The following is a 25,272-nucleotide window of genomic DNA, read 5'->3' on the forward strand; positions in this document are numbered from 1 at the left end:
AATTAAGTTAGATCACTAGTTGAGAATGCCCAAAAATCTAACAATAACTCACAGCTCAGAACAGTGGTTAAAAAAGATGCACTAAAAAGTTTATTTTCCAGAGTAATATTCACAAACAGTTTTGTTAATACCCAAAATGATCAGTTAAATGCCAACTCTTCCATCAGCTTTTGCAACATCATTCACAATCTGGTCTGGTGACATCACTGCTGACCATAGTAACCATAACGAACCTCCAGACAGTTTCAGCAGCAAACTAAGTCGCTATCAATTAGGAAAGAAACAAAAGAACACAGGGACATTATTAAGCAAGGAGACCAATTTCCATTTCTTTTATATAGTCAGACAAAAAGCAACCAAGAGATGACAAACATGTAAAAACATTTTTGTTACAGATAATTATATAAAAAGGCATTTTAACTTCGTGCTACATGGAGAAACTAATTTACAACTGAGCCCAAATACTGGCTAAGCCAGTCATTCTTGTCAACCGACATTTCTCTCTTCCACCCGCTAGAAAAAGCTCTGTATCGCCATTCATAAAGACATACATGTCAACTATCTGGAAACGTTTGTCACATTACACACAATTGCATAACTAAACATTTGCAAAGCAAAGGATACACCAATAAAAATAAAAAAAACACGAAGAATGGGTATCAACAATGTCTCCACAATTTGGGCAAGAAACACCCAGTTTATTTCGGCAACTCTAAAAAATAAGCCTCGGAGGAAAGGAAAATTTATGGGGATCCATAGATTTCACAAATGTATTTACTATGGACTATTAAAAATGAAGGGAGGGGAAAATAACCAAAATGTAGAAAAGAATGTGTTTTCTGCAATTTATTCCTTTAATCCAAGTCAACAACCCAAAAGCCTATCTATTGTCTCTTGTCTTGCGCAGTTTATCATCTTTCATAGAACAAAAGTACAAAAACATCTGCTCTTAATCAGTGGTGCTGTAATAACTGTCAAATTACTTGTCACTAATGACCACCTTTACCGCCCATCCACACAGCCTATGAAAGTAGCTCGATTTGTGATTGATAGAAGAGGGAAAAGAAAGATCATCATCTACACCTACATGAACCGAAGTTATTCGTTTTCAAATTGGAGGAACTCATTCTTCCAAAAATCCTTCCCTCTTGTTGGAGACGCATTAACACACAGTGATGTCACAAAGCAAGATGACAGTCTTGATTGATGTACAAATATGAAACAAGTCTTTTTCCTCTGGAATGAAGAGCATCCCCAAGTGCTGTAAGTTAGTTTAGAATTTTTTTAGTTTTGGTTGTCATTTCTCTTCATGAAGCTTTGTCTTCTGAAAGAGATCCTTCTGATAACGACTCCCCAGTCAAATAATAATGACACAAGCATCAACAAAAGACGTTAATGGTGGATTCTATTGCTTGTGTTCAATAACCAGGTAAGGGAGGGTAAACAAATGAGAAAACAAACTAGCACACTACAGATATACCTGACAGAACGGTTGTATTTTTGATTTCACAGAAGAAAAAAATCAAAGAACGAAACGTCAATTATGTGCGTCAAATGGTTTAACATGAGTAGTAATAGCAATATTTCAATAAAAAATACAAAGCTGAAATAAGGCGTCCATGGCACCACAATAACGTCTACTGATGGGGGAGGGGGTTGGTTGGTTACCATGAGTGATGGGGATCCTTCACCCCTATGGGGGGTTCGGCGGGGTCTTGGTTGAGGCTAAGCATGGGTGGGATGGGGGAGAAGTCTTCATTGGGATAATAAGGGGTACTCTTGGAACTGGTTGAGACTGTGGTTGTTGGAAGGGTTGTAGTTCTGGTAGAAGTTGTTTTGGGGCAAGGGTTAGTCCTGGTTGAGGTCTTCAGTGGGGGGGTTGAGTTCGGTCAGAGACCAGAAGGGTCGGAGGATGCCCTTCCTTACTGGTCGGCCCTGGCCTTCTTTGGACCAGTAGCTTTCCTGCAAAGGAACAGGGACACAGTTTAGACATTACAGTTAGAGGGTGCACATGCACTCAGTGAGACTTAAAATAAAAAGGTTAAGTTGGAGAAAACAAAATTTATTTGTGAGAGTGTACTGGGAGTCTTGGGTGGAGGACTGGAGTACTCACGTGTCAGGGGAGGTGCCTGGTCTCTTGGCAGCTGGTTTAGCTGCAGAGCCATCTTTACTGGTTTCTGGAAGACAGGAGGAGGAAAAAAACAGCTCAGTTCAACACTGTTCATAAACAAACACATTTATTGGCATGAAGCTCAACAAATGACACAGTTGCTGTAATACATATAAAAGGATGTAGAATACAAAATAGAAATATTCTCTCACTGTCATAAAGAAAAAGAGTGGTGTACTTTGAGCCTTCAAAAGCTACCACCAGAGAGCAGACTACCAACTCCACGCAAGAACAGAAATCAACAGCCAAGATGGAGGTTTCATGTTTTTGTTTACCTTGGAGCCACCTGACTTGCGTGGCTGGGCCATAGCCCTTCTCGTTGCGGGCTGCGATGCGGAAGATGATGGCAGGCTTGGTGGTGTAGTCTATGTGTGCATTGGACAGGCTGGAGGACTGCACCAGGCAGGAGGGGCTAGGCCCACAGAAGACCCTCATGAAGGCCAGCTGGGCTGGGGTGGAGGGCTTGGACTCCTGGGTGGTTTGGCTGCTCTGGATGGCCAGGTAGACGGAGTACTCGATGATCTTACCAGACGTTACTGAGGGAGGCTCCCAGGTCAAGTGGGCCCCATCTGGGCTCTGAGCCAGCAATGAAGACGATAGGAGAAAGAGGACAGGGACAGAGAAAAACGGGAGATGAGATTAAGAAACAACAAAAAGAGATGGTCATGTTTCAATGACAATCCCAGTAAGAGTGGGATCCATCAGTAGTGGTCAGCAAGGAAGAGAACCGCGTGGGTGCTGTTGCTACCTTGCTGATCTTGATGGCGCAGGGTGCTCCTGGGAAGCCCGGAAGGCAGGTCTTGAAGGCGGAGACCTCGGAGAAGGTGCCCCGCCCGCAGTTGTTGATGCCCGCCACACGGAACTTGTAGGCCGTGCCCGGCTGCAGCTCCATCTTCCTCATCTGGGTGTAGTCTGGCATCGCCCCGGAGTCATCCTGACCGTGACAACAGCCCAGGGAAACAGCCTTAATACCGTCAGCCTCATCAAGGTACACTTTTTCCTTATTCTTTCAACTTTCTCTGTTCAGTACATTACATCCATCAACCCCTCTCTCCACCATAGTTTGTGAGACGTTTGTCTTAATGTTGAGGCACAGATGGTGTTGGATGTGTGTGAAGCAGCTCTTACATCAGAGACAGAGTCATCTGCAGGGACATAGAAGTGCGTGACCACCATGTTGGTCACCTTGACGATGCCCACATCATACCACTGGTTGTCTTTCTTGACAGCAGGCTTTGGGACAATGGAGGGAGGGGCTCCCTGCTTCTGGGAAACATACCAGGATAGAAAGGTTAGTAGACAGACAGAAGTAAAATCGCAGCACAGAAAAACATTTGACATTTAAAAGTATGTTTTCTTGAGAGCATACATGACCCTATAACCAGTGGTGGATCTAGCCCTTCCACACTGAACACACTCACCCCTGTTGCAGACTCAATGCCGTTGGCCACGTCAGCCATAGTGGCAGCTGCCTGCATTTTGGCAGGACCGGCAGAGCCCAGCGTCTGTGGTGTGGCAAAGGTGCTGGCCAACCTGGCAACCGCACTCGTCACGGCAGACGCCATCTCATGACCGTTGCTCTCCGAGGTGGGGTCATTGAGGCTGTCGGCTGGAGCCAGGCCCTCGGTAGGGAGGGAGGCAGCCGCCTGGCCCTGGGCGGCGGCCTCCTGCTGGGCCAGAGCCTGAGCCTGGGCCTGGGCTTCCTGGAGCTGCTGCTGCTGCTGCACCAGGGCTGCCAGCTCCTGCTGGGTCAGCACGATGGGGATGGTGGTGGGCTGCTGGGTCTCTGAGCTGGCCTCACCTTCATCTGCACAGACGGGAGCACAGGAGGTCACATCAGACCAATACACATGAAACCTTCTGGGGACCTTTTTACTTAGCTAGCTATGCATTATTTGAAACATGGACCAATCGTGAGACCGTCAGTTATTCTCCCGATCAAATGTGCGTTCTGACGGCATTGCGTGCTCCCGTACTCACTCATGACAGCCTGCTGCGCGGCCTGCAGGACAGCCTGGATGGCCAGGGCCTGGGCCTCCTCTGAGGCTGCTGCCTGGGCTGCCTCCTCCGCCGCGGCCGTCACCGCCAGCTCCTCCGGGGTCAGCCCCGTCACCATGAGGGTCGTACCTGTGGCGCCCTCTGATGACATCAGCTCCTGGGGCAAGCTCATAGGCTCCGCCCCGCCCCCCTGCTCCATCTGCCAATCAGAGACAAGAGACAGGGATGAGGAAGTGAAAAAGCCCAATGTCTAGTTTTGGATTGGATGGACATGGCTCCACCTTGTCGTTTGCCCCAATGGGAGGGGAATGAATGACTTGTCTACACCATTTATGATTTTAAAAAAAAGTGGATTTCCAAGATCCTACTGAAAAGTGATGTAGGCAACAACCATGTGAGCTATGGTACCTGGGTCTGGTCAGGCTGGCTGGGCTGCGTCTCCATGTGCACCTGCAGGATGGAGCCTGCGGCAGCAGAGTCATCTGTCTGCATGGGCTCCTCCCCTTCCCCTGTCGCCGCGGCCACCGCCTCAGACGAGTCGGCCTTCTGGTCCTCGCCACACATGGACGAGATCTCCTGAGAAAGGGCCGACCACAGGACGGACGTCAGGTGTGCTGATGCACTTACAGGCATGTTTACATGGTCTTTTTTTTTGGGGGGGGGGGGAAGTTTCACTCAGCACATATTGCTGTAGCTGTCCAACTACAATACAGTATATAATCCATATGTGCTTCACAAAAGGCTATATATATATGGTCCTGTACCGGTACGGAGGGTCCTGGGGTGGGCGTGGCCTGGGTAACTGTGGTGACGGCACGGCTCTGGGTGGTGGTGACTGCGCTGGACTCTGTAGACGAGGAGGGGGCGTCTGTGGTGCCGTTGTCATCCTGCGCTCCCTCGCCGCCTGGCTGGGCTAGGGAAGGAGTCACAACAGTGTCAGTCTAGTACATTAAGAAGGGGAGGGGTCTAACACCATACATTTACATCTAGTCATTTAGCAGACACTCTTATCCAGAGCGAGGCAAGTAGGGTGAAGTGCCCTGCCCAAGGACACAACGTAATTTCGCACGGCACGGGAATCGAACCCGCAACCTTCGGATTACTAGCCCAATTCCCTAACCGCTCAGCCACCTGACTCCTTATCTACACCAGAGTTATCTACATCCTTGGTATGAATGCCAGTCCAGGCAAAAGCATCAAATCTACACCGTGGAAACATCTGGAGGTCCAGAAAGGTTCACTGGTAATGCTCCATAAAAGTTGTAAGATAGGATAAATAGGTGTGTGTCAGATAGAGATGGTACCTGTGGCAGTGGTGGCTGTGTTAGTGGTCCCAGTCTCATGGGTTTCACAGGGAGGGTTGGAGCACACCCTCTGGACAGTGCCCGCCAGGTTGGAGGAGGCCGTGGAGGGGGTGTTGGTGGTGCCGGTCTCATGGGTCTCACAAGGGGGGTTAGAGCACACCCTCTGGGCTACCTCAGCCTGGCCTTCTGCTCCCATGCTGGAGGAGGCCTGGGTCGGGGTGCTGGTCGTACCCGTCTCGTGGGTTTCGCACGGCGGGTTGGAACAGGTCTGTTGGATGCTGCCGGCTCCGCTTGTGGTGGTGGTGTTGGTGGTGCTGGTCACGTGGGTTTCACAGGGCGGGTTGGAGCAGACAGGGGAGGTGACCCCGCTCCCTTGACCCGACTTTTCCTTCGACGAGCTCTGAACCGTACCAGTCTGGTTGGAGCCCATGTTGGAGCGGGCCGTGGTATGGGTGTAGGTGGTCCCTGTGCGGAGAGTCTCTGGCCGGAGAACCCCTGGGGCCGAGCTAGCGCCCGACACTGCTGAGGGGGAAAGCGGGTCCGACGAGCCCGAAGGGGAGGATGGTGAATCGGAGCCGCTTGAGGTGGGGACCCCCGTCTGGTTGGAGCCCATGTTACAGCTGGCGGTGGTGGCGGTGTTGGTGGTTCCCGTATCGTGAGTCTCAGAGGGGGGGTTGGTGCAGGCCTGTTGCGTCCCCCTGCCCATACCAGACGAAGCTACTGTTGCCGTGTTGGTGGTTCCGGTCTCATGGGTTTCACAAGGGGGGTTAGAGCACACTCGCTGCTCTACGCCACCCATGGTTGAAGAGGCCACGGTTGCCGTGTTGGTGGTTCCGGTCTCGTGGGTTTCGCAGGGCGGGTTGGAACAGACCAGGGTGACGGTTCCAGGGGTGTCTCCAGCCGACGCCTCGGCCCCAGACCCAGAGCTGGCACTGGGCTGGTCAGAGGTGGGCGAGGCCATGATGGAGACAGGCAGGTCCTGGACAGGCTGGGCCTCCACTCCACTGGGCGTCGTGATCAGGGTCACCTGGATTGAGATGGGACAAAACATCATTACATACTGTTGTATACTGTGTTAAACACTGCTGTACTTTTAATACAATAAATAATCAAAACTAAAGTAAATCATGATGCTTGACACATTCACTACTGGTATGTAATAAGTATGATTACGAGTTCTGACATTCTAATAGCATATATATATATAATTATATTGGGGTGGTCTCATGGTGGAGTACCTGGTCACTGAACCCTACCTGTGTGGGCGAGGAGCTGGAGGCAGAGCTAACCACCTGGCTGGACAGGGTGGTAATGGGCGTGGCCAGAGTGGCATTAGCCACACCTCCTCCTGCCAGGGTTGTGGAGACGGTGCCAGTGACCGTGCCAAGAGTCGTCATTCCTGAAGGCAGACAGACAGAAGATGAATCCAGTCACATACACATATAAAGATGGGGCTAAAATAGACTGTAATCCAGACATCAGTTCGGTGACAGAATTACAGAAAAGTGGGATGAACAACAAACAATTCAAAAGATCTCTTACCTGTGGTTCCCTTGACAACAAGGGTGGTAACTGTGGGTTTGACCGAGGACACGGTCCCGGGGGAGACAAGACGAACTCCGCCCATGGGAACTGTCCTGAGGATGGTGCCTGGTTGACCAGGGGCTCCCTTCAACACCACCTGGGGAGAATAATCCATACAATTATGATATGGCTTCCAACGCACAGAAAATGGCCCCAGCTCTGTTGCAGAGGCATGGTAACGTTAGCGAGGGTTGGAGGAGGTAGGGTCAGGTAGCTCACCTGTGTTAGGCCCTGCTGGCCAACTCCAGTCCCCAGCTTGGGCACGGTGGTGATGAACTTGCCAGTGCCCGGGGTCATCATCTTGGTGGTGAGGATGGTGATAGGACTCTTCATTCCTGCACTGCTCGTCACACCTGGGAAAAATAGCAAACAAGAAACATTACAAAATGCCGATTTGGAGGTTTACTTGTGGACAATCATCCAATGTCTGCCTAACATAGCTTACTTGTACACTTGTTAGCTAAACACAAAAATGTTTAATCTTCGGTTGAGAAAGTGAAACGTGAAAAAGCTTTGGTTTTTGTTTGTAATATATGAATGTTTTTGTTTGTAATATATGAATGTTTTTGTTTGTAATATATGAATGTTTTTGTTTGTAATATATGAATGTTTTTGTTTGTAATATATGAACGTACAATGGCACTGCACAGTACCGTATAGAGCTCTACCTGTGGCTCCCTGCTGGAGGGCAGACATGGGGATGGTCTTAATGATGGTGGTGCCAGGCTTGGAGGTGGAGGTAGGGGACATGCCACTGATGCCCAGGATGGTGGGCTTGGTGCCGGTGCCCCCGGCCTGACTGCTCGTGATGATGGTGGTGGGTTTACCGTCGGCAGACGTCACAAGCTTCAGGATGGTGCCCGCAGGGAGAGGACCTTTAGTCTGGGTCGAGAAGAGGAGGAATTCAGTACAAAATGGGCGTCAACTTGTTTGGACACCTTCCATAGCCGGGGATGTAGTGAGTGGAGAGGTGGAGGATTGGAGGAGGGGGGTGTAGTGAGTGGAGGATTGGAGGAGGGGGGTGTAGTGAGTGGAGAGGTGGAGGATTGGAGGAGGGGGGTATAGTGAGTGGAGAGGTGAAGGATTGGAGGAGGGGGGTGTAGTGAGTGGAGAGGTGGAGGATTGGAGGAGGGGGTGTAGTGAGGGGAGAGGTGGAGGATTGGAGGAGGGGGTGTAGTGAGGGGAGAGGTGGAGGAGGGGGTGTAGTGAGTGGAGAGGTGAAGGATTGGAGGAGGGGGGTGTAGTGAGTGGAGAGGTGGAGGATTGGAGGAGGGGGGTGTAGTGAGTGGAGGATTGGAGGAGGGGGGTGTAGTGAGTGGAGAGGTGGAGGATTGGAGGAGGGGGGTGTAGTGAGTGGAGGATTGGAGGAGGGGGGTGTAGTGAGTGGAGAGGTGGAGGATTGGAGGAGGGGGGTGTAGTGAGGGGAGAGGTGAAGGATTGGAGGAGGGGGGTGTAGTGAGTGGAGAGGTGGAGGATTGGAGGAGGGGGTGTAGTGAGGGGAGAGGTGGAGGATTGGAGGAGGGGGTGTAGTGAGGGGAGAGGTGGAGGAGGGGGTGTAGTGAGTGGAGAGGTGAAGGATTGGAGGAGGGGGGTGTAGTGAGTGGAGAGGTGGAGGATTGGAGGAGGGGGTGTAGTGAGTGGAGAGGTGGAGGATTGGAGGAGGGGGTGTAGTGAGGGGAGAGGTGGAGGATTGGAGGAGGGGGGTGTAGTGAGTGGAGAGGTGAAGGATTGGAGGAGGGGGGTGTAGTGAGTGGAGATGTGGAGGATTGGAGGAGGGGGGTGTAGTGAGTGGAGAGGTGGAGGAGGGGGTGTAGTGAGGGGAGAGGTGGAGGATTGGAGGAGGGGGTGTAGTGAGGGGAGAGGTGGAGGAGGGGGTGTAGTGAGGGGAGAGGTGGAGGAGGGGGGTGTAGTGAGGGGAGAGGTGGAGGAGGGGGTGTAGTGAGGGGAGAGGTGGAGGAGGGGGGTGTAGTGAGGGGAGAGGTGGAGGAGGGGGTGTAGTGAGTGGAGAGGTGGAGGAGGGGGGTGTAGTGAGGGGAGAGGTGGAGGAGGGGGTGTAGTGAGTGGAGAGGTGGAGGAGGGGGTGTAGTGAGTGGAGAGGTGGAGGAGGGGGGTGTAGTGAGCGGAGAGGTGGAGGAGGGGGTGTAGTGAGGGGAGAGGTGGAGGAGGGGGGTGTAGTGAGGGGAGAGGTGGAGGAGGGGGTGTAGTGAGTGGAGAGGTGGAGGAGGGGGGTGTAGTGAGGGGAGAGGTGGAGGAGGGGGTGTAGTGAGTGGAGAGGTGGAGGAGGGGGGTGTAGTGAGGGGAGAGGTGGAGGAGGGGGGTGTAGTGAGGGGAGAGGTGGAGGAGGGGGGTGTAGTGAGGGGAGAGGTGGAGGAGGGGGTGTAGTGAGTGGAGAGGTGGAGGAGGGGGGTGTAGTGAGCGGAGAGGTGGAGGATTGGAGGAGGGGGTGTAGTGAGGGGAGAGGTGGAGGAGGGGGTGTAGTGAGTGGAGAGGTGGAGGAGGGGTGTGTGTTTGGGGGAGGCATGAAGGGAGGACAGGCTTTAGAGACTGGCAGCACTACTGACCTGTATGATCTGGGTGCCTGCCTGCCCAGTCATGGATCCTGCCTGACCTGGTTTGGTTTGCACCACCGACATCACTTTGCCAAGGTTCCCCAGGTTAGAGAACTGCACACACAAGTACAGGAATGTGACCCATCAGTCACCATTCAAAGCAATCCTATCTGTGTCAATGAAATGAGCTGTATAAAATACGGAAGGGGTTGTCCTAGCAACGTACCAGTGTGCCACTGCCACCCATGGTGAGGGGGCTCTTGACCAAGGTGATGGTCTTGGTTACTCCTCCCACCATCGTAGTGACCACTTGCGTCTGCTGGGCCACCGTTACAGTGCCGGACTTGTGCACTGTGATGATAGGCCGAGTGGGGGTGTTGGGCGTGGTGATGCAGGACGTGCCCACCTGCGCTGCGGCAGTCTTCAGCATGCGGGTGGCAGGGTTGCTCACCTGTAAACAAATACAACTTCAGCCCACCAGAGGAGTTGAGTCGGAGAGCCTGAACTGGGTACTCCAAGTAAAACTACCTTCTCAGAAAATGCCCAGAACAGTTCTTGCCTAAAGCATGCGCAGTCCTAAAAACCTGCCAAGAATGTTTCCAAGTGTATTTGAACACTTCTTTACCATAATAGGCGAGCCCACTTTGACAGGCATGGTGGTGGAACCGGGACTAACCGCCAACGTCTTGACGATGGTGGCGCCTGGTGGGACATTGATCATTGTTGCTGTGGAGGGTGGGATCTTCTGAGTGGCTGCAGCGGCGGCAGCCAGGGCAGCCATGCCACTCATCTGAGGGCTGCTGCCAATTGGCTGAAAAAGGAGAGAAAGGAAAGGAAATTAAAATAATTTCCCAGCGATCTGGATTAGAGATTACTAACATGGAAGTGAGATTTGTCCAAATTGATTTGTCCTACCGTTCCTTGGACTCCCTGGGCTGGTACCACCATGCGGACGCCAGCAGGAAGTGATGTCAGGGTGACTGGGGATTTGCCTGCCTGATTGGCTTGTCTCACAGTGACAATGGATGTTCCTGTGGTCGAGTGGGGGGCGGCCACCTTTAGAATAGCTGAAAGGGGCACCCACAGTAGAGTTAGAATTTCCTTAACTACAGCTCTTATCAAAAGTCAGCTGGTTTAGTAGGACATCAGAGAGAATTTAAATCATACCAGAGGGTGAATTACTGAGAGGAAACAGTTCAGCTAAACCAGCTTAACTAATCACACTCTTGGCTAGGCTCACTGTTGGGTAACTAGCTCCAGCCAAAACGTCTCCAGTAACTGTCTCCATGTTCCATACCTGGCCCGCGGGCTCCCAGGGGACTTCCCGGTACAGAGGTGGTGGGCGAGGGGACCAGGGTGATGCCCTGGAGGGGCAGACCTTGGCTTGCCACAGAGGCTGCGGCCGGGGCGGGGCTCTTGGGGGTGATGGAGGGTAGTGAGGTGGCTGCTGCACTTCCTGCAGGAGTGGAGGCAGCAGCAGAGGTGGCAGGGATGTCGTACTTCTGCAGCTGGAGCAGGTAGGTGTCTGCGGTCTGGACCGCACCCCAGCTCACCTCCAGAGAGTTGGTATTGGCTCGCACCAGCTGCACACGTGCAGGGGGGTGGGGCCGCTCTGGGAGAGGGGACATGACAAATCATGGCTTTCAGCATCTCAAGTTTCCTTGTCCAAGGTCTTTTTTTTCTTTTCTTTTTTTAACACCCATGTGTGCTGGTCGAACTCACAAACGGTACCAAAACCATTTGGATCCAACAGTTAAGGTAGCTTCCACTCACCTGTCTCCAGGTACCACAGATCCTTGCAGCACACCTGGTTGTTCCAGGCCTTGCGGTAGCCATCTCTGCCACTCCAGACATAGAGGCGGGAGTTGATGGCCACGCTGCAGTGTCCTGCCCTGGCTCTGGGAATGTTGTCCTCCAGGCTATCCATCAACACCGTCTCCCACGTCATAGTGTCTGCCAGTGGGGTGCGGGTGGGGGGAGAAATTTTGTAAGCATTTGCTGGAGTACATAAATTGCAGCAAATTATTTCTCATGTGCTCATTATTTGGTGCTCATTACAACACACACACACACACGTTTCAGACATACCCAGGTTGAGGCAGGCCAGTGTGTTTGTGCACTTCCACTCCTTCTCATGTGTGGCTACTTTCACATCGTCCATCACTAGTGGCACCCAGCCTCCAAACACAAACATTCTGCAAAGGAGAAAGCATTTTAAGTGCATCATCTTAATTCACTACCCAAGTCCTCTGTGGAAATCTTTCACTCCGCCTCATAGATTCAAAGGAAAACGTAAACATGGTAGGTACTCTATCCCTGGCTGAGGTATGCAGCTGACAGGCCAGAGGCAGGCTTGTAACTCACTTGTTGGTGATGGTGGTGGCAGAGTGGAGACTGCGGGGAAGGGGAGCTGTACCATTGATAGCTGGCTTGTTCCATGTTAGAGTGTCTGCAAATCATAGAGTGTTAATTACATGCAATCCACCCCCATAATTCCCCCATTGTAAATAATGTGTGATTCAGTAAATCATGACGCATAAGAGTTGTTACACATGAATCAGGTTTGACATCAACCTCCAACAGCTCACCTATGTCAAAGACCCAGAGGTCCCCGAGACGACAGCCACTCATGCCCCCATAGATGATGATACGTGACTTCTTGCTGGTCTTCTCAGTGTAGACCACAGCTGTGTGGCTCTCCCTGGGAGGGGGCAGCACGCCGTAGGTGATGGGGATGTCCCAGCCCACCACACTGGAGCCTGCTCGCAGCTCCAAGGTATACAGGTCATTCAGGTATCTGCAATGGAACAGGTAGGTGAAAATGGGGGAGGCAGAATATTGAAAAAATAACAGAAAGGGAGGCAGAGGAAAAGTAAAAAGGAAATTTTGCTCCTACTTGACACATGTACCATCAAAATAAAAATGCAATACATCTCACATGTAAAAACCGAATTAATCATATGGCTAGCACAGAGCAGCCCTCCGTTTTCGCTTTATCCTTATTATTGGTTAGTTACCTTGGTATGTTGTTCTTGGGATCTTCACTGTCATTGGCCAGTCCTCCAAAAAGGTAGCATTTGTTTCCCACCAGGGAGAAGCTGTGTCCCAGTCGGGGACAGGGGGGCGGCCCGTTCTTTGGCCCTTTTGCCTTCAGTCGTTTCCATTCCCATCGGCTTGCCTGAAAGGGAACAATAGATGTGTTTGGTTTTTTTTAAAGCTAATCACTAAAGGTATGCTGCAGTTCTGCCTTCAATACTTTGATATAAATTTCTCATTCGCATCAATCAAATAACAAAACGAAGGAGTTAAACATAACTACTGTAATACCATGAGACACTACTGGGCTCATTCTGTGCACATTATTATTATTATATTATCTTTATTCTCAGACAATTATATTCTCAGACAAAAACGGTTGAATTTCAGACACATACAGTAGCTGAGGTCTCACCTGCAGTTCATACAGATCATTGCTGTATTTTCCATATTCAACCATTCCTCCAAAGACGAGTAGTCTGGTACCATCACACACGAACCCATATGCAGCACAGCCGGGGGGGATGTCTCCGCGGACAGCAGGAATAAACCACTGGTTGGTCGCTGAAATGTATTACATTTCCAAGGTTAGCGACAGTTACATTGCTACTGTATCTTCTAAACTTCAACCATTTGAAACTCGTTAAAACCAAACAATTTACAGGTGATGAATGCACATTGAAAAGGGAATGCGGCGCATTAACAATATATTAAATGTACACTATATATACACACACACACACACACACACACATAGCATTTGTCAATTACTCTGCACAAAACAGTATCAACAAGAAGGATGAAATGCTGCTTTGTTGATATGATGACGTCAAAGATATCTATGAACCCGCCATTTCTCTTTGTATTTTCTCTTCTCTGGCGAGTTCCGCGATGCAAGCTCGCCCTCTAGAAAGCCAGCCTTTTTTTTTTTGCTAATCAGCCAGCTAAAATGCTAAGAAGCGATCTTATAGGTTGACATTCAGCCTTTGAATGACTTTTCTTCTTAGGTTCCCTTGAACTGTAATGTACTTCAAATACAGAAACACCTCTCTAAGATGTAGAGCTAAGAAACTGATTCACCACACATAGATAGTCTTAAGAAGTCTTAATTCTGATATTACAGCATACGCTAAGGCTAAGCTAACTTTGTTGGCTAGGTAGCGTCACAATTATTAGCGGAAACGTTAGCATGCTAAGCTATATCAATGCAGCTTGTGCTGATTGTCTTATAATCGTAGTAGACTTTAAAAAAAAAACTGCAATTAACCAACCTGTATTGTAAACGTGTAGTTCGTCCACAATTCCTTCATTGCCTCCCCCGAATACAACCATCAATTCCTTAATTGCGACCGCACGGTGGCCGTGGCGGGGCCGGGGTACCGGGCCGGACCATCCCAACACCCGCTTCCACCGTGGCTGCAGAACTGAGCTTGAGGTCCCAGATGCCATGGTGCCGGTAGATTACGCCTCTCTTAGAAGAAGAAAATCCAGACGTAAAATGTATTTCCAAATGAGCACTAAATCAGTAGCCACAGATACAATAGCTCGTCTCTCGTCAGGCCAGATGTTACGCTAACTAGCTAGCTAACAATGTTAGCTTGAAGGATTATAACCTCTTCAGATGAATTATAATGCAGCACGCTCAAAAACAAAATAGTATGATTCTTTTGCTTTGATTTCAGATGTTGTCCTCTTGCATACAATGTAGTAGATGTAATTTAAATGGGAGCCACCGAGAGATCATTCCAATCAAGAAAACAAAGCTAGCTGGCTAGCACAAGTAATGCAGGCAAGAGAAAATCTATGGGAGTCGCCATTTTAGCCAGATAGACGCTTTAAAGAAAATATGAAAAGCCGGCAGGTCAAATAAACGCGTATCCGGAACAACAGATATGTACAGCCATAGAATATGGTGCATCTCATTGAGGTATTTTATGCATTCTATTGCAACGCAAGTTTAGTTCTTCTGGCCTGCAGCTGAATGTCCACAGGATTCAGGAGCAGGTCGGTACGATGTGATGGGTGCCGCCATCTTGTAGCTTGCTAACAAACTAAAGAAACACTGACAGCCCGGACAAAAATGGCAGAGCCAAATTAGGCGGCGAACGCTAACTTGGCTAATGTGCTAGCAACGTTAGCTTTAATCAGTTACATTCTAATAACTTTAGCAAAATAAGCCATGCACTTTGAACAATTATCAATTACATTAAATAAAGATCTATTAAAAATAAGTTCATGAATAAATCTTCTGCAGCACTATGGCTATTTATGCATAAAGATAGCTAGTTTTATCGCTCCAGCTGGCTAACGTTAGCAAATTTCGTAGACAAAGCTAGAAAGCCAAACATTAACACAATTTGCAGGGATAAACCTACGCTATTTGAATCACTTCAAATGAGCCCAACAAGCAACCTACGTGCAACCAGTCATAATTCCAAAATGCTCTAGCTCAGCATCATAACAAGTGGACGTGACTGTCCACTTAAGTAACTCTACATGTCCAATAAAACATATGTATGCAAATCGTGCATTGCTAGCTTACTATATATATTTTTTACCTGCAAGCTAGTGCTGGATAACTATGCTAGCTGCCTTAATAGTTCCGAGTAGCTAGCTACTAGCGGCTAGTAATTGAGCTGGCTAGCTAACAAAAACTCGCTATGGTAGTTAACTTCAGCTACCAATACGGAAAACACTTTCATTGCGACAATTGATGGCAATACTGTAATTATAGAATGATAAAAAAGGGGTATATAAATATACATTTTATTTACGTATTTTCCTTGATATTGCGCTATAAGCTACAATGTTACATTGTTTCAATAGCTTTGCTAGCTGGTTAGCTAGCTATGCTATCTGGCTACCTTCCCTAAAGAAAAATGGCGGACATCGTTAGCTTGCCGTCTCAATAAAATACAATGCAATTACACATATGTTGTAATATGTACCATGTACTTACTCGTTTAATGCTGTTACTTTAAATATAATTCTCGAGAGCGGCCTAAACTAAAGAGTATGAGCCCAAATAATTATTTCTTTTAAAAACCGATAACTCTACATCTTCTCATGCCGCCCAGGAAGCCGCCATTTTCTCGCCAGCCTCACTTTCAAAAGCCCCTAGTGGACATGGCGAACAGATGAGCTGTGAGCGGTTGTCATTTTTTGCAGTAATTCATTTGACTAGTCTTTTCCCGAGCAAATAACAATTCGACTGGATCGACACATCCTCAAGGAAACCAGTAGAAAAAATAAATACTTCATTAATGACAATACCACTAACTGCGTGAATGATCAGTGAGAAAATACCACCCATAACAACAACAGAGCAAAAGGATGACGCCCGCACAATTACAATTTAATCTGTGAATAACAGTTGTGACATATGAATAGACAAAGAAATGAAATGAATTAGTAAAACGAATTTTCCTTCATCAGTGGTCCACTGAAAAATATTTTATTTTAAATGTCCAAAAGTCTAGAAATGTAACAAAAACTATACTGTGCTTCAACACATCGATATACATTTCATTTACATAGGCCTTGATTATCACTCACATTATAGTAACACTTATGCAACTACAGTGATCACAGCAGAACATAGACTTAATGAAGCCTGTAAACCATTTCCCTTTGCAATGCCAGAACTAATTTAGATACGTGAACAGCGATATTTGAAATGATATATTTCAGTACCTGTACTGGCAATTCATTTTCAGCAACAACTCACTTCAGAATTGCATCCGTCCCAAACTGCCCATAGTTCCGAAATGTAAATGGAATACACCTGCAGTACTGTACATCTCTAACCCTCATTGAGGGGCTGCGCTTAATATTTACTCCATAAGTGATTAGAGCTTCATGATAGCTGTGGTTAACTGTTTGACTTTAACATGCAATGGCAGTGTCATGTCGTTTTCTGTTCAGTTTGCTTGTCCATCATCTTGGTGGAAGTGTTTGCAGGACTCTCACAAGACTCTCCAGAGAGGTATGCTAGCTCATCACTCTCCTCAGGTCCTCGTTGTGGTTGGTCCATATCAACATCTGCAAGAAAGAATCAATCACCAGACCAATTCTACATTTATATATTTCTGCCTTTCTAGACAGATATGCTATAGCAAAATAGCATATCCGTGGGTAATTGGTAAGAATGTATACATTTACCAACAATGTATATTTTCATATATAATATACAAGTAATTTCTACATGAGTATTTTATATAAAGTCAGATTGGCTGACGTGTAGGCGTTGAGTTGTACTGACATACTCAGAACAAATTTAGAGAAATGCAATCCCCCAATATGAGTGTAATTAAAGACCACCGTTTGTACCCACTATACATCACTACTTTTTTCAATTACCTTTAAAAGTATTCATATATTCGACATTATCTAAGCTTTATTATCTTGGCAGTATTCTTTTACCATTAAAAAAAAGTAATCAAGCTTACACAGGTTATCAGATGACAGGAGCTCATCAGTGGGGATTCTGCCCTCCTTGTGAAGTTCCAACTTGTGGAGAAAGCGCTGTTTGAAAGGGTTCATTTCCACCTCACTGTTGTACATTGCTAGTAAAATTAGTGGATGGAAATAAAGACAGAAGTAAGTAAGTGACAGAATGATATTGCCAGTATCTTCTCACAGTGAGCAACTCCCAGCTGTAAGGTTGCAACCTCCAGTTTTTCTACAGTCCACCTAAATTAGTGACATATTATAAAGTGTACTCGAGAGTCCTAAAAATCCCTGTACAAAAGACACATTATTATTATCCCTGTTATATGATGAGGCATTTACCTGTGTCTGTGTTAGAGCTTAGTGAGCCAGCCGGCGAGTAGCATGCAGAGGGTCCGCACTGACCGCCATCGGCCCCACCTTCCCTGGAACTGCTGCTGGTCTGGTGGGGGGTATACTGGGTGTAACCCTGGCTCTCATCCGACTCACACGGCCCCAGGAAAGAAGAGGCAGAGTGTGGTGGAGGTGGTGGTGGTGGTGGAAGTGAAGTCGGAGCAGGGTGGCAGTCGTATGTGTCCTCCAGGGGGCCTAACTTGGACATGTCTTGTGTCAATGCCCATGTGGAGGAAGAGACCGTAGAGATAGGCTGCTTGGGTACTGATGGGCAGGAAGTGGGTGGAGAGAAGTGATGACTGAAGGAAGCTCCGCTGCTGGAGGCCTTCACACTGGTATGAACGTCGTTAAGCTTCTGGAACACCTATAATAACAGTTAGACATTCGTCAGGGCCAAATACATCATTGTATAATGTACATGTTATTTTTTTTTTTTTAACTCTGCACTTTGAGAAGGCTCACTGGAACAGTAGAAAAGGTCACCTTTTTAAAATTATTCCTCAAAAATATTTTTATAAGTTCTGCACCCACAAAACAACCTGGAATATCAGATTTGTTTTACTTTATGCATCAGACAACTTGCCACAAAGCCTTATGTATGTAGTTAGTATGACGTTACAGTAGCCTGTGTAAATAGTGTACATCCCTTCACCAGTAGGGGAATTCCACAGTCCCAACGTGCTGCTATGCAGCATGAGTCATGCAGTCTATTATGAGGGGTATCCCCTGCTGCATTTGCATAAATCATTTGAATTAGGACACCCTTCAACCTACTAATTCTGTATTGAAATACTCTCAGTATGATTTAGGGCCCGTCCCTGTATTCTATCTTAGCAGCAGCCCAATACAGACCTCAGTCATAGGGGGTCTCCTCTTCTTCCTGGGCGCCAGACAGCAGCAGGCAAGCCCAGCCAGGTCCAGGGACCCGGGTAAACCTGCAGGCCAGGCTCCAGGGCCTGGAGTGCCACTTGGCTCACACTCAGCTTTAAGCCTTAGGTCCAGATGATTCTTCCAGATGCGAGTGGCAGCAGGGGGAAGTGACAGATCTAGGCTGGACTTCCCTTTAGTCAAGCTCCCATCATCCTCCCCCTCCAACACCAGGTCTTTCTGGATATAAACATGATAAAGCTGGTTAGACATTGGAGAAAAAACTTGACTTCAATGTTTATTAATCCTAATATTCCAGAACATAAGTGGAATCCACAAACATAAAAAAAATCTCACCAAGTAGACTGCTTTTGATTGACAGTCCAACTCTAGGGCTCTTCGGCCAGTCAAAACCTCTAGCAGAACCTGTGGGAACATAACACCAACTCTTTAGCTTAAGCATACACATAATAATGTTTGTATATGGAATGTAAGTCCATTTACTTTGAAAGAACAGACATCATTTGTTGTAGTGGGGTTGTGTGTACTCATGTGGACGTTTAGACTGTTCTCTCACCACTCCAAAGCTGTAGATGTCTATGCCCACTCCCAGCTCCCCACTTTTAATAAACTCGTCCGGTAAGTAGGCCAGGGTGCCCCTCACGGTCTTGGTTCGGGCCACCATGGTGGTCTTCCCTGATGACCTACCTGGAGCAGAACAAAACCGGGCAAGCCCAAAGTCCCCCAACTTGGCCTCCAGGTGCTTCCCCAGCAAAATGTTAGAGCTGAGGGAAAGAATAAAGATATCAACTGCAACTCTTTACAAGCCGCCTGAGTGGACATTCAGTTGAGTTTTGTTTGTTCAGCCGTTCAAACGAATTTAAGTAACTGAAGTTTTAATGAGAACTAAGGTGTGGTTCACCTCTTGATGTCTCCATGGATGAGGGCAGGAGTGCAGGAGTGAAGGAACTGGATGGCTTTGGCTGTGCCCTGCATCACACTGACACGCTGAGGCCAGGAGAGGGCAGCACTGCCCTGAGGAAGAGACAGAGGAGGAGCAAATGTTAGAATTTTCACTTTTTTCAGAAATCTGGCATTGTTAATAAGCTGCAGGAACAAAACTTGAGGAACTCAAATTATGTGTAGTGGTCCAACTGGCTGAGAATGGTGGAGGAAATCACATTTGAGATTGGTATCTTATACCTTAAAATATTAATGTTGTAAAAAATGTGTTATTCACTCTTCTAACACAATGTTTCATACATAAAACGTATCAAATGGTCAGCAGGTGAATTAATCACGTTAGCTCAAGTGTGGTGTTGGCCTGCATGAATGACTGACCGTGTTTTGAAGCTGATCCTCTAGGGATCTGTGAGGCATGAAGGTGTAGAGGAGGCAGTATGTTCCTCCTCCAATACTGTAACCCATCAGCTCCACTATGTTTGTGTGTCTGTACCTGGGTGGACAGGGGAAAGAGAGCGCCACATAGAAAGGAGACTGAGATTCTAGTCCAGCCATTAAGGTATCAACTAAGGCATTTAGGTCGCCTGTTATTGAAAAACACAAACACTGGAGAAATAGGCTTAATGGATTCTTCAAAAGCAAACATATGCGATAGATATATTTGATTAAAATATTGTTACAGATGGTGACAGTGAAGAGAGAGTGAAAAAAGTAAGGTTGCCCAATGTAATCAGCTGCTTGTTGGGAGATGTTGTACATGCACAGCCAAAGGACTGATCAACAAAATATTTTAAGCCAGTTTCATGACAATTGGCCACCCTGAAACAGTGTGCTTAAGCAGTGGTCAACAACAGAAGCATAGCTTGCACAGAAATAGTCCCTGACCCCATTTAGAAAAGAGAAAGAGATAGAAGACAAACCACATCAAAGACAGGAGAGGCCTTTCACAAACCGAAACTTCTTAATCTTTTTTCTAGGTCAGGGGTGTGTTGGTAGAGAACCTCGAGGGGAGATTCTCTGCTCCCCTCAGTCCTCACCTACACAGGCCCACAGAAACACACCCAGAACCAAGACAGAAATTGAAAACACTTAAAGCAGAACAAAGTTATGAGAAACCGTGAAAGGAAAGAGGTGGCAGGTTAAATTGGCAGGACACAAGGAAGGATGAGCGTGAGAGAGAACGTCAACTTACCGAGACAGTTTCTCCACCTCTGTTTTAAAGCTCTCCTTCACAATGTTCCAGTCCATCGGAGAGTCCTCTTTCAGCTTCTTGACAGCGTAGTCCGTGTTCCTCATGCTGGCATGGTACACATGTCCAAACCCTCCCTCTCCAATCAGACGTGCCACAGAGAAGTGATCTGTCCCATGCTTCACCTCTTCAAATGGCCAGCACATAGCATTGGACAGCACAAGGCTGACAGGGGCCATAGGCTGGTGATTTAAAGACAATCAGTATAATTTAGCACAAAATGCCATTGGTAAAAGTTGACTGAAATCTGTGGCACTTGATACATTACTTCCTGATCAGTTTGAATCGATGGTACTTAGACACTTTCTGTCTCTCCCCTTTTTCCTTTATGTGTCAGCACAAACTGTTTGTTTACGAAGTGGTTTTAATTATATGTTTCCAAATTCCACAACCCCTTTAAAACCAGTATAGTCAAAACCATGTAGCTATACAGACGCTAACAAATGCTAAATTACAATGACACCTATATCATCTGTGAAGCTGAGAACATCATAAAGAAATCAACTGTCATAACTAACATTTCGGACACTTTTACAGTACCTGTGGATGCTCAACAGGCACACTCTCAGACTTCAACTCCCGGGGAGGGGGGCCTGGTGTGGGCAATACCTTGAGTCCGGGGTCCCCTGTGAAAGATTAAAAGCCACTTGAGTGGAGAACAGATGGAAGAGTAGCTTTTTCGGTAAGGTGATCTCTAAAGCTTATTTGGCTCAAGTTCCTTGACTGATCTTTGTTTAGATTCATACATCAGAGTAGAAGAAATTACATTGATTGGAATGTAACTGAATTACCTGGTTGAGAGATAGGTTGAGTTCTGTCATGTACGATTTTGGGAGGGGGCGTAAACCTAGAGAATGAGTCAGGAGGATCCAGTCTTGGCAGTGGAGAGGGAGTGAAATAGGGCAGCTGTAGTTGGTGTCCACTCGGTCTCCCTAAAGTCCAGTAAATAACCCCAATGCATGAGAACTTAATAGAATCAAAACCCTCATATTCGTATACTTTCATGCTCATAAGCTTTTAGAACTACATTTACTTGACCTGTTTTATTCAACCACAACGGTATCCATATAAATCTAATAATCTACAAGTAGCCGATACCAAATCAAGCATGTCGACTTATTCAAGACTTGTTCTCACAGCTCAAGATGATGTCTCTGGGTCTATACAGTTGCTGTTCATCTAGGATGTCTAGCAGGTCTCCGACTGTTCCGTTTCGCATTTCCCAACGCAAAATGATCCAATCGGTCCGCCTTTCTCTTTGCTCCGCTAACCTCAACTCGGTCTGGTCACTCAACACCCGGGACGCTGCTTGTCCAAGAGAGGGGACGAAACAAAAGTTTGATTAGTGTACATAAAATGTATTATCGGAGAGAATGAACTACTCGAATGTGTCGACATTGGTTATCTACTACTACTACTACCACCATTCTCTTTTTCTTAGCAAGCAATGCTGTCGCATCTTACCGAATCTCACCCATTCCGTGTTTGGAAGGGTGTCCATAAGCCGTGTAAAATCACTCATCACAGATGATGACAATTTATGAAGGTGTTCTTTTCTGATATCCCAGGACGTCATTTTCAGACTTGACATTAGCCAGTCAACTAGCTAGCAAGCAAGGTTTACGTTGGGCTATAAAGCGGTTAGCGCTAACCTGCTGCTGCCTACATCAGCACGACTTGTTCGGCGTCACCCAGACCCAGCTCGCAACTATTGCTAGCCACTGCTATAGCTACCTATTATAACTGTAGCCTATACTTGTTTGACATTTGACAACAATTACAGAAGAAACTGACACTACTTAATTAGATAATACATTGTCTCTATTCAACCCCCCAAAATAGTCGACGGGAGAATAAATAAACCTCAATTTTAAATCACGGGGTTCCCAATGAAATTCCATTTCCTTGTTAAGACAGAAACTATGTTAAGGCTACGTCAGTGGCAAGCTACGTCACCCAAGTAGTTAGCAAATTTTGTGTCTTCTTTTTCACAAACTCAAATCATTTTTTTAAATAGAGAGCTATTAAAGAACTTTCCTGCTGCTGTGAGACTATACAACCACTGCTCTACACACACACAAACACACACGGGACTCAACCACAATAACTCATGGACACACTTAAAGTGCAAACTACTGTGCAATATTTATTTGTTTATTTATATTTGGTCTCCATATGCAACTGGTGTTATCTTTTTTATATATATTTTACTTACTTTGTAAATTGTATGTATACTTCCGTCCACTTTGCTGCTGCAATGCCGAATTTCCCCATTGTGGGACGAATAAAGGTAGCCTCTTATCTTAGAAACACTGTTCCAACTGTTTTCGGTTTCTCAATCTTTCAATCTTTTATACTTTTCACGCTATAAAATGTATGAAAGTAAATAAGATACTATTTTCATCACCCTTTTTACTCCTTTTTCTACAGTAAGAAAATATCACAATGCAAAACAATGACAGATATACTTTCCTACTGCATGCCCAATTTAGTTTTTTAAGCAACACATACTGTACTTTCACACCATTGACATACTGTCACACTGTTTATTGCATATACCATTTTAAAACTTAAATTATTATTTTTAAACCTTCATGACTATTCAAGCCAACAAAACTGTTTCAACTGCTTTCAGCAAACACACATTTTCTTCAGAAAATGTACCTTTTCTAGGTATAATAGGGACTTGATGAAAACGTCAAAGCCCTAACACATATTCATAGTGTGTATATCTATAAATGTATTTGTACATATGAAAGGAATTTGGAATGTAATACAGCCAAAATGTTGCACACATTGCATTACACATTAGATATGTTCGGCTTCATGCAGCGCTGGCGGCTGACTTGAAGCAGCCGGCGCTGAATGAAGTCGGATACACCTATTGAGTTAGTTCTGTCAAGCCCACAGCCGTGTTGTCTTGGTTTTGCCCTGCCATATTGTTTCCCTGTGTCTGTCATTAGGTGTGTTCCACTTAATGCAGCGCCGGCGGTGCCGACTTAAAGCTGAGAATGCCATTGGCTGCTTCAAGTCAGCCGGGCTGCAGGCGGCTGCAGGCGACGCGGGCGCTGCATGAAGTCGACCGCACCTATTGTCTTCACCTGTGTCTCGTTCAGTGGTTTCAGTTCTCGTTAGTCTCATAGTGTCCACCTGTGTCTTGTTTGGTTCTGTGTATTTAGTTTCCTGTTTTGTGTCCAGTCTTTTGTCTTGTCCTTGAGTACCCTGTCTGTTCCTGTTTCAAGAATAAACCCTTTTTTTGTGACGATGACAGGCTACCTCTCCGCGTTTGGGTCCTACCCCCCACACACCATAACAAGTTCAATCAGTCGTAGATCAAGTACTTGCTGAGACTGTCGATTGTCTCTGTCCGCTGAGTAGGCTAATTTATTATAGAATACACTAGAGGGCATGGAACTGAAGCTAATAATTCTTCACTAAAATATCCACTAATAGGACTTTGGTTTGTGTGTATTGTAATACTATAATACCACAGATGAACAAACATCAATGCCATCTCTTAAAACTGATTTGTGTTAAAATAAATAAATAATAGATTTTATGTACATAAATCATTTAATAATAATAAAATAAATAATACAGACAGAAACACACGGCACAGGTATATGTTGTTTACTATTATGTTTGTTACATTGGACAAAATCAAACAAACAGATACAATACTATAAAAGTTGACACAAACTAGGCTTTTCAGTTTCAGGAAGGCAAAGACATGGCCTGGAAAATGGTAAATAACCCTTGACACCTCGACAAGTGATTGTTTAATTCAAACAGCTCAGCTAACAGAGAGGACACTTCACCCCTTTGTAATACTTGCAACTAAAATGGAAAAAAAAATATAAAAAATGAAAACTTTAGATAAAGGTAAAAATACATACAAAAGGGAAATGAGTGTCCTGTTACGCATCCTACTTTATAAAGTGCAGATCTTAATTGTTTTGTATTTCACCAACTGGCCATGATTGAAATATTCTCTCATAAAAAATTGTGGTTGGAAGGACTAAGGCAGACTAATGTGTGACCAATTATTGTGGTTATGGTGAAATTTAAATTTCCAAGAACAACACGTTCCCAAAAAGTGCTAAAACAAAGAGAATAACATATCAACGCTATATTGTCACAAGGTATCATGACATGATCGTTATTGCCTGTTACATCATTCCTCTGTTCCTCAAAACACTTTTAAATGAAATACAAAGCAGGCAAATTATCAAACTAAGAAAATACTTTATCTATTACTCTATGATACACACAGCGCAGAATAGCAACAAGAGGCAAATACAGGACTCTGAATAAAAAATACATCAACCACAGTATAAATTCTAGTACTTCAACTTCAAGGCACAAGACTATGTTAAATAGACAGTTAATTTTCCAACAGTGGATTTTTGAATTTGTATCAAAGTTCACTCTTTTATTTTTGACCTGAACTGGCATTCAATAAATAACTTTGATGTAATTCATTTTATCCTGTACATCATGCAATCATTAAAAATCTCCCTTTTCAGATTTAATGTGGGGTTAGAGGTGTACAAGGAGAAAGCCTGTGTTGATGGACAAACACAAAATCACTGTTTTGCTCTCTAGACTATTGCTTTTTAAAAGCAAGTTTGGTGGAAGAGACTGAGCCCAAACAGCATCGTCATAGCTACAACGTCTGAGATGGCAAATCTAAAGGCAGGGACATGTAGA

General features: G+C 46.1%; 2 protein-coding genes across 6 annotated transcripts; both read right to left on the minus strand.

The window, feature by feature from the left end:
- Nucleotides 1–67: 67 nt before the first annotated feature.
- Nucleotides 68–15,760, minus strand: hcfc1b (host cell factor C1b). Of its 5 annotated transcripts, none has more exons than XM_062459793.1 (27): nt 15,601–15,760; nt 13,913–14,112; nt 13,057–13,205; nt 12,623–12,783; nt 12,194–12,402; nt 11,970–12,054; nt 11,694–11,800; nt 11,379–11,558; nt 10,903–11,217; nt 10,521–10,672; nt 10,282–10,416; nt 9,832–10,056; nt 9,618–9,719; nt 7,710–7,938; nt 7,276–7,409; nt 7,015–7,153; nt 6,729–6,871; nt 5,473–6,499; nt 4,933–5,081; nt 4,577–4,744; nt 4,151–4,367; nt 3,592–3,977; nt 3,299–3,436; nt 2,919–3,104; nt 2,446–2,746; nt 2,114–2,177; nt 68–1,962 (listed from the first exon to the last, which is right to left on the minus strand). In XM_062459793.1, exons 2-27 carry the CDS (start codon nt 14,088–14,090, stop codon nt 1,923–1,925), a joined length of 5,319 nt encoding a protein of 1,772 aa, XP_062315777.1. In that variant the 5' UTR covers nt 14,091–14,112; nt 15,601–15,760; the 3' UTR covers nt 68–1,922. The 5 variants fall into 5 exon arrangements, with proteins under 5 accessions (XP_062315777.1, XP_062315776.1, XP_062315775.1 ...); XM_062459792.1 differs by having other exon boundaries at nt 7,725–7,938; nt 10,231–10,416; XM_062459791.1 differs by having other exon boundaries at nt 3,299–3,433; nt 10,231–10,416.
- A 302-nt stretch (nt 15,761–16,062) lies between these two features.
- Nucleotides 16,063–22,498, minus strand: irak1 (interleukin-1 receptor-associated kinase 1). Its single transcript, XM_062459821.1, has 13 exons — nt 22,027–22,498; nt 21,700–21,867; nt 21,354–21,494; nt 21,103–21,188; nt 20,506–20,744; nt 19,692–19,806; nt 19,273–19,385; nt 18,928–19,135; nt 18,708–18,776; nt 18,336–18,590; nt 17,433–17,847; nt 17,090–17,206; nt 16,063–16,682 (listed from the first exon to the last, which is right to left on the minus strand). Exons 1-13 carry the CDS (start codon nt 22,151–22,153, stop codon nt 16,546–16,548), a joined length of 2,190 nt encoding a protein of 729 aa, XP_062315805.1. The 5' UTR covers nt 22,154–22,498; the 3' UTR covers nt 16,063–16,545.
- Between the last annotated feature and the right edge of the window lie 2,774 nt (nt 22,499–25,272).

This window comes from Osmerus eperlanus, chromosome 4 (genome assembly GCF_963692335.1).
Source record: "Osmerus eperlanus chromosome 4, fOsmEpe2.1, whole genome shotgun sequence".
In the NCBI taxonomy this organism is placed as follows: domain Eukaryota; kingdom Metazoa; phylum Chordata; class Actinopteri; order Osmeriformes; family Osmeridae; genus Osmerus; species Osmerus eperlanus.

What these genes read in the sequence shown, in the direction of transcription:
- hcfc1b (XM_062459788.1), bottom strand. Translation starts at nt 14,090, where the DNA reads ATGGCATCTGGGACCTCAAGCTCAGTTCTGCAGCCACGGTGGAAGCGG. An exon ending in ATGATCTGTATGAACTGCAG is followed by an intron (nt 12,784 to 13,056) that starts GTGAGACCTCAG and finishes GTTCCCTTTCAG; the next exon opens with GCAAGCCGATGGGAATGGAA. An exon ending in CCAGCTCCTCGCCCACACAG is followed by an intron (nt 6,500 to 6,728) that starts GTAGGGTTCAGT and finishes ATCTCAATCCAG; the next exon opens with GTGACCCTGATCACGACGCC.
- irak1 (XM_062459821.1), bottom strand. Translation starts at nt 22,153, where the DNA reads ATGTCAAGTCTGAAAATGACGTCCTGGGATATCAGAAAAGAACACCTT. An exon ending in AGGATCAGCTTCAAAACACG is followed by an intron (nt 19,386 to 19,691) that starts GTCAGTCATTCA and finishes TCTCTTCCTCAG; the next exon opens with GGCAGTGCTGCCCTCTCCTG. An exon ending in GGAGACCCCCTATGACTGAG is followed by an intron (nt 17,848 to 18,335) that starts GTCTGTATTGGG and finishes CTGTTATTATAG; the next exon opens with GTGTTCCAGAAGCTTAACGA.